This window comes from Myotis davidii, unplaced genomic scaffold (assembly GCF_000327345.1).
Source record: "Myotis davidii unplaced genomic scaffold, ASM32734v1 scaffold370, whole genome shotgun sequence".
Lineage (NCBI taxonomy): Eukaryota > Metazoa > Chordata > Mammalia > Chiroptera > Vespertilionidae > Myotis > Myotis davidii.
In genome coordinates this window covers 14,490,442-14,498,753 of record NW_006288615.1, presented here as the reverse complement: position 1 = coordinate 14,498,753, position 8,312 = coordinate 14,490,442, and the positions used below count along the sequence as shown (strand labels likewise).

The 8,312-nt window shown below is 44.9% G+C and overlaps 1 protein-coding gene across 1 annotated transcript in view; it reads right to left on the bottom strand.

Annotated features, from left to right (window-relative positions):
- Nucleotides 1-1,156: 1,156 nt before the first annotated feature.
- EVX2 (even-skipped homeobox 2) overlaps nucleotides 1,157-8,312 on the bottom strand; it is a 22,610-nt gene continuing 15,454 nt past the window's right edge. The window contains 2 exon segments of the mRNA XM_006779468.1: nucleotides 1,157-1,347; nucleotides 1,509-1,759. Coding sequence (XP_006779531.1) covers nucleotides 1,157-1,347; nucleotides 1,509-1,759 — 442 coding nt within the window.

The following is an 8,312-nucleotide window of genomic DNA, read 5'->3' as shown; positions in this document are numbered from 1 at the left end:
GGCACCTATGTATGAGGACAGTGGTGGGGGGGGGGACGGTGAGTGCGGAGGGGAGCTATGGGGGGAAAAAGAGGAACAACTGTAATAATCTGAACAATAAAGATTTAAAAAAATAAATAACAAAAAAAGATGTCTTTATTTTTGTGTGTGATTAATCACTATGCTTTAATTACATTCAATTTGTAACAATGAAATTGGGGGTCACCACAAAATGAGGAACTGTATTAAAGGGTCGCAACATTAGGAAGGTTGAGAACCACCGGTCTAAGGTTTATTTCTACCTCAATTGCTGGCCCCTACCCAGCCTTGCCCTGGTCCGGGCTTGGGCAGGAGGCAAACAACTGATGGGTTTCTCTCACATCAATTATTTCTTTCTTTCCCTCCCTCCCCTACTCTCTCTAAACATCAATGGGAAAATATCCTTGGGTGAGGATTAAAAAAACAAACAAAGGTGGGTAACCTGGTCAGAAGGTCAAATCTTCAAAGTGCAGGCAGGCTGCTCCTCCCAGGGCGTCCGGACTGAATGTTCCAGAGCATCTCCAGGAAGGCCTGCGGGGATGGTGCCTCTACAATCTGGAAGGTGTTCTGGACTCTGCCGAACAGGATGAAGTGTCTCTCCTCCAGAGAGATGAACCCGAAGTGGTTCTCATGAACAGGATGAAGACTCCAGGGCACCGCCCGGGGTAGGGTGAGCTTATGAGGCAACATTGTGCACAGCATAGAAACACATCCTCCTGCAGGTTCGGGGGTAGTCCTGGTAAGATGAGCGCACGCCCACAGGCAGAGCAAACGGAACAGGCTGCTCCTCTGAAGCTGCAGCCCCGGACTCCCCGACGCTGGGCTGGGCAGGGCTCTGCCAGCCATGGCCCTGGCTTTCCTCAGTCCCGTCTTCTTGCTGCTGCTGCTGCTGCTCCCGGATCACCTGCTGGTCAATCTCCTGGACCACGCGGGAGAGCTCGTTGAAGTTGGGGAAGAACTCGCCATCTGGCAGCTGGATGCAGCGCATGAGGTGGATCTCTAACGTCCCCATGTAGTTTCCCGTGATCTTCTTGTGACCATGGCATACTTCCCATGGAAGCTGAGCATGGCAATCATTAGGCCTAAGCGATCGTATCTGCATTGGAAGAGGCCTGGCCTGATGAGGTCGTATGGTAGGTCAGCCAGTCATATGGCAGTCTGTCCTCAAACACCTGCAGAACCTGTTCTCCCCTAACCGCGTTGGTGAATCCGTTTGGTGGTCTCTCTTGGTCCACTTAGTGCTGAACCTGTCCTTCCGAATCTGCATGAGGCGGCTGTGGGAAAAGCTGTAGAAGTCGTCCGTGCACTCCACCGTGGCTGATTTCCTCTCTGTCAGGCGAATTCTAAACGAGGGTTCGAATTGCATTGGGCCATCCACATGGGTGTTAAGGGAAGGCACGCACGTCCAACCAGTAATGCATAAGCCATCCACCACTACCCTCAGCAGTCTTCTATAGTCATAATCTAGCTGCCACAAACCCAAGACGTACCCATCATCTCCGGTTTCTGCAAGGTTTCAGGAACGCCAAACTCCTCCCGGCAGCGCCATCTCCAGATGCTGTCGGTGTGCAGGATGTGCTGGACTTTTTTGCAAGCCTGGGCCAGGCTGGGCAGGTCGGTGCCGGGAAGCAAGGCGAAGATCTCCACCAGCAGTTTCGCTGGCAGGTCCCGCAGCGAGCAGTGCGGGGCGGTGGGGGAGGCATGGGGCTCTGGATTCCTCCACTCCCCGCACAGCACCGCGCTGCCGAGTCCACCTCCACGTGCTTTTCTGCCAGGGCCGGCTTGCCATCGGCTGCTGCTGTCTCAGCTGCGACCTGGCACTCCTGAAGACACCGACATCCCCGCGAAGAGCCCACGCCCAGAGGCAAGCGCACTCCTCCATGCCTCCTTGCTTAACAGCCACCACAGTGTGGGCCGTCGCCCCTCCACAGGGTTTTTTAGTCTGGCTGGGTCCGCCCCAGAGTCCAGCCACGCCCCCTCAGGGAGGAACCAATTGTAGGACTTTAAACCCATACCCATTAACAGTCACCTCCCTTTCCCAGTGCCCCTCCCTGCCCTCCCGCCCTAGGCCCTGGCAGTCACTAATCTGCTTTCTGTAGGGAGACGCCCCCAGGGATATGCCTATGGAGAGAGGTCAGGGGGGACATTTCACAGAAATGTAGTCCAGAAAAACACAACGGTGGTACATCTACACAATGGAATACTACGCTGCTGGGGTAAAAAAGAAGGAACTCTTGCCATTTGCAACTGCATGAATGGAACTGGAGAGCATTATGCTAAGTGAAATTAGCCAGTCAGAGAAGATAAATACCACATGATCTCACTCATTTGTGGAATATAGAGAACAACATAGACTGATGAACAGGGACAGATCCAGGGAGGGGATTTTGGGGCTAAGGGGAAGAGATCAACCGAAGGACTTGTATGCATACATATAAGCCAAACCAATGAACACAGACAACTGGGGGATGAGAGCATGAGTGGGTTGTGGAGGTTGGGGGTTAATAAGGGGATGAGGACACGTTTGTAGTACCTTAACCAATAAAGAAATTAAAGATTAAAAAATAAAATAAAAAAAGTAATATTCATGAGAATGGTTTTTTTTTTTAAAAAAAAAAGAGAAGCAAGATCTTTACAATAGTATCACTATTCCTTTTTTTTTTTAAATATATTTTATTGCTTTTTACAGAGAGGAAGGGAGAGAGATAGAGAGTCAGAAACATCAATGAGAGAGAAACATCGATCAGCTGCCTCCTGCTCATCTCCTACTGGGGATATACCCGCAACCCAGGTACATGCCCCTGACCGGAATCGAACCTGGGACCCCTCAGTCTGCAGGCCGACGCTCTATCCACTGAGCCAAACCGGCTCCGGCCAATAGTATCACTACTCCTGACAACATCAGAGAGCACACTCTGTCCTGGCCTCTTGGGTAAGGTTGTCAAGAAGGAAAGTTCCCCTTCCATGGACTTAGCTTACGCTGTTCTATAATAGAGCAGGGCCACCCAGAAGGTTACTGAACTTGGGCTGCACAGCAGAGTAGTTATTTACCAGAGCTCTCTACCCAGCTACTTGAGTTCAAATCCTGCTCCTACTTGTCTAGCTTAGTGAAGTTATTTTTACCTCTTTCTGCCTGTTTTCCCCACCTGTGACACAAAGAGTAGTAACAGTACCTCAAAGGGATGTTATGATGATAAATGAGCTAATAGATGCAAAGCACCATTTGCCTGGCACTCAGTAAATGTGCATACTTGTTACTGCTCTCATCATTCCAGCTAAACCTGGAGTTCCTTTAGGATTCCCAGCCCTACCCATGAATGGAGGTTTCAGAGCTCAGATGTCTGATGGAGCTCTTAATCTCTGGTCTCTACTAAGAAGAAAAACACACCAATTAGATACATGAGTAAGAGATAGTTGAACCATAACATGCATTAACCTTTATAAGACATAAGAGCGAAAAGAAAGCTGTGGTTCTCAATGGACATTCCTTATTTGTTTTATCATTTTTAAGTCATTTTTCCTGGGAGATCTTATGTGCCAGCTGAGAACACCTTCTTGGATAAAGACTTCAAACTTTGGAAAGCATTTTCAAGCACATTTTCTCACTTGATCCACTTCAGTCCTAGACAAAAATCTCTGCCTGCATGGAGTTTACATTCTAGTCAGAAGAGACCAAAAACAAACAAATAAGAACATATAGAATGTCAGATACCAATCTGTGATATGGAAAAACACAAAGCAAAGAAGGGTGACAGGGAGTAAAATGAGGTAATAGGAAGGGATTACAGCTTTTTGCTTGTTTGTTTGTTTAATCCTCACCCAAGAATATTTTTCCATTGATTTTTAGTGGAAAATCAGTGGAAGAGAGAGGGAAAGACAGAGAGAAACATTGATGTGAGAGAGACACATCAGTTGGTTGCCTCCTACACGAGCCCCGACCAGAGCCCAGGCCAAAGAGGAACCTGCAATTGAGGTGAGGTATGTGCCCTTGACCAGAATCAAACCTGGGACCCTTCAGTCCACAGGCCCATGCTCTATCCACTGAGCAAAACTGGCTAGGGTGGATTGCAGCTTTAATTGACTGGTCAGGGAAGGCCTTACTGAGAAGGTAATATTTGAATCAAGAGAAAGAGATGAGGGAGGGATCCTGCAAATATTTGGTGGAGGAGCTTCCAGGCAGAGAGAAGAGGCAAGGAAGAAAGCCCTAAAGGAGAAGCAGGCCTAATAAGTTCTAAGAATAGCATGGAGGTTACAACACCTACAGTAGAAGCAGCAAGAAAGAAAGTAGTGTCAGAACCAAGTGCTTAGGGCTTTGTGAATAATTGTAAGGCCATTAATGTTTATTCTGAATTAGATGGGATGCCATTGGAAGATTATTATATATTCCTTATCAGGCAGTAAAATCAATAATAATACATGATAACCCAGCAATTCTCTCCTAGGGATTATACCTACCAGGAATGCACATATATGTACCAAAACACATATACAAAATGTTCATAGCAGCATTATTCAAAATAGCCCCAAACTGGATGCAACCTAAATGTCATACAAGATAAGAACAGATAAATAAATTTTCTTTATGGATGTCATATTTAAATGATGGTTATTTTAAAAATAATTATTATTATAATATGGAAAAATAAAAGATGTGATATCTACCCATGCACAAATTATTGTTAAGCAACTATTGCAAGGTACTGTTAGCCACTCTCAAATTAATGATTGAATTACTTACTATAAATGTATCACATTTGGCAGACCTTTAAGTAAGGGAGTCTTAGTTCTGATAAAGGGGCAATAATTTCATCATTCTGAGATCAGAGGCTTAATGCTCAGCCCAGGCACCCACCTGTGGTCCAATAACCAGGCAATGATGATAAAAGGATCTCAAGATAAACACCTCTCTTTAAATGTGAGGATCCATAGTCAAGCTCTTAACAAATATTTTCAATACAGCACACCTGAATGGGACTCTTAATCAGGAAATATAATCAATAATAAATGGTGATGAATATAGGGAAATGTATGACCTTAATGTAAGTTTTTTAAAATTCTAGTTAAGTGAGTGTAGGCTGGCTAGAGTTCACATTTTCTCAACTGGCTTAAAGTCCAGTGTTTTTGCCTATTAAAGGGTCAGCTATCCATCTGGCATTTAAATCCCATCCTCTAGGAGACAAGCTGATATATTTCTTGTATTTTAAACTAAGGGATATATACAAAGTAGTTCATTGAAACCACACCCTCAGTTAAAGTCAGACTGTATTAAGGGCAAATTACCTTAAATATGGCATGCTTTAGAGTTATGTTCTACATCTTTTTTATGTATTAGATGTGAATATTTGTAGAGACCCATAAGATGTGTATTATAGTGTCAGGAGCATTCACTCCCTAAACCAAGAGAGTAAGGCCACAACAGAAGCTAAATTCAGATGAGTGTGGGGGGGTGGGGGACAGAAATGACTCTGGAAAATACTCAGGGGGCGAGGGGGGGGGACGGGGGGGGAGAAACCCAGAGCTCACAGTAAACCATAACCTCAGCTTTCTAATTCTGAGATGATAGGGGGGAACATCTGTTTACCAGTTAAATACGCTGCCATTTACATGAGGGACTACATTTAATGGACAAAGCATTAAGAGCATTGAAGGATGACATGCTTTGTTTGCAGTACTGTGTGACTGCACAGCTTTCCAGCCAGCACGCATGTCCAACACAACTGAGTAGCCCTATGAGCCATTACATCCAATTCTCACTGTTGAAAGCCTTCGTTGGGCAGGAAAACAAGGCTGCTCTGGATCGTCCATATTGTAAGTCCCAGCACCACAGAGCTAGTCGAAGCTTCTTCTTGGAAATACGGTATTTAAAGCTGAGGAGTCATAGGATCTAAAACCATGAAAAGTAACAGTCTAATGGCTTTGAGTTTATATGGTTATTTCAATCATTTAAAGGAGATAGAGCTAGAGAGAAACTTCCTAAACACCTTGACTAATAAATTGTCAGTGTTTAAAGAATAATTACATTATGAAATGGAAATTAGCTGCTATGATCAAGCCATATGGCTAATATAATTAATCGGTTCATATTTTTGAGAGGAGGGGAAAGCACAACCCAAAGAAAAACTAAGTCATTACAAAATTAAATAGAGATGAAACGTTCTATTTTGTTGGGCTGGCTGGGATTTTGTGAAGAACAGAGAGGGGGGAAACCTTTGTTATCTCTGATTGTAAATGAAAATTATGAACAAAAAAGTTCAATGATTGGATCTCACACAAAATGGAAATTTGCACATATAGATGCAAAATAAGTGTACATATATGTAAAGAGACATTAAGATGAGAAGCTATATAAATATTCACTTCTATAGCTCATAGCATAAGAAAATGTGGTTCTGTGTTTTCTCCCTATTTTAAAAGCACACTTCAGTAACTCTGCAGTTACATCATGCTTTGACCATGCTTACTCTGTAGCCCTCCTCTAATAGGTGACAATTTCCTGCAGGGACACTTGACAAACTGAAATGTGCTTATAAGAAAACATCTCAAGACTTGACGAAGATGTGTCTTTTGTTTGTTTGTTTGTTTTATTTTGTTTATCCTCACCCAGGGATATTTTTTCCATTGATTTTGAGAGAGAGAGAGAGAGAGAGAGAGAGAGAGAGAGATGAGAGAGACACGTCAATTGGCTGCCTCCTGCACACACCCTAACCAAGGCAGGGGAATGGAGCCCTTTGGGGCACTCAAATCACTGAAACATACTGGCCACGGCTGATGGAGTCATGCTTTAAGTTTTAACATGGCAAACTGGACAGGGTTTTCCTTTCTTGTAATTGAGTGTCTTGAAACCCCTCCCTGAAATTTATACTAGACTGCATGTCTGAATTGAAACTTTCCTTCTAGACTTCTCACTCTGAATGAAAATAAGCCCTAGTCATTCTGCACTAAGCAATGTCTGTCCTTTTGGGTTTCTCCTCTTCGCTTAGGTTTTGTTTTCTGGTTATTGTTTTTAGTGAATTGTTGACTCTGTTCTCCTGGATTGCTAGTTCAAAGTGCTTCAATATATATTATGTCCTTTAACTTTCACAACAATCCTTTAAAGAAGGCATTATTATCATCATCATCCCCATTTTACAAATGAAGACATTAAATATCAGAGGGTTTAATGGATTTGACTTTATCGTGTGGTGGGGACCAGGAGACAGACTACTTCTGAGCCCACGCATTATTTTCCCTGGGCCATAACATAGGCAAAGAGAAATTTGTTCATTGTTTTTCTTCGTCCTTTGAAATGAGTTTCTGGAAGGCGGGGATTGCCACCTTCCAGGTGGTTAATATTTGCACCCGTGTGGTTAATATATTTAAAAATAATATTTCATACAAAACAGAACAGAAACATATGAATCTGGGACCTGGGGTTACGGGAGTGGAAAAGAATTATTCTCAAATCATTTCAGCCAAAGCTTGTCTGGCCTTTTTAAGCCCCTTGGCCTGTCTTTGACCACCCCTTCTTTCCAGTGCCTCATATTTGCCAGTCCTGAGCCCACTGCACCTTATCTTGCCTGCCTGTTAGGTAAGAGAGAGTGGATCTTGAGTTTGCCCGAATGTTTGCATAAAGAGAAATAACATTTACGGAGTGCCTTCTATAAGCAAGGCATTGCTTTCTGTGTGACATGAAATGTTGAGTGAAATCCTTACGACCCCTCATTGAGGTAACTATGGTTTATCCCCCTTTTCATATCCAGAGAAGGATACTGAGGAAGATTAAGGACCTTGCCCACAGTTTTACAGCAAATAAATGACTCGAGTGGAGGTGGGGGTTGCAGATAGACCAAGGGATACCCCAAGGCCCATGTTGTCTCACTACAGCTCTCCTTAGTGTTGGCCTGGACTTCCCGCCAGGATCTCGATGCAACCACTACTGGTGGGGTACTCGGCTGTGAGAGGAAGATGGGGATGAGGGGGTGCACAGGGACCTCAGCATCGGTCGTCCCAGTCCCTATTAGGGACGGGCTTTAGAGAAGCAGCCACAGCGGAAGCCTGGGCATCGCTGCTCTCCCAACTTCTGAAGACGCTTCCCATGGGCTGGGGGCTGGTGTGAGTGCATCTGCCTGCCTGAAACCACGGGCCAGGGGGCTGTGTGAAGTTCATGCCCTCCGGCGGGGAGGGGGAGGGTCCCCCATACCAGAAACACGGTGGCATACGCCACCCCCGACCCTCCAGGGTCCCGGCCCTTTGAAAAGGTGAGCCGACACTTTTCAGGAAATCCCCTCTGCTTCGGGACATCCCAGGGGACGCTC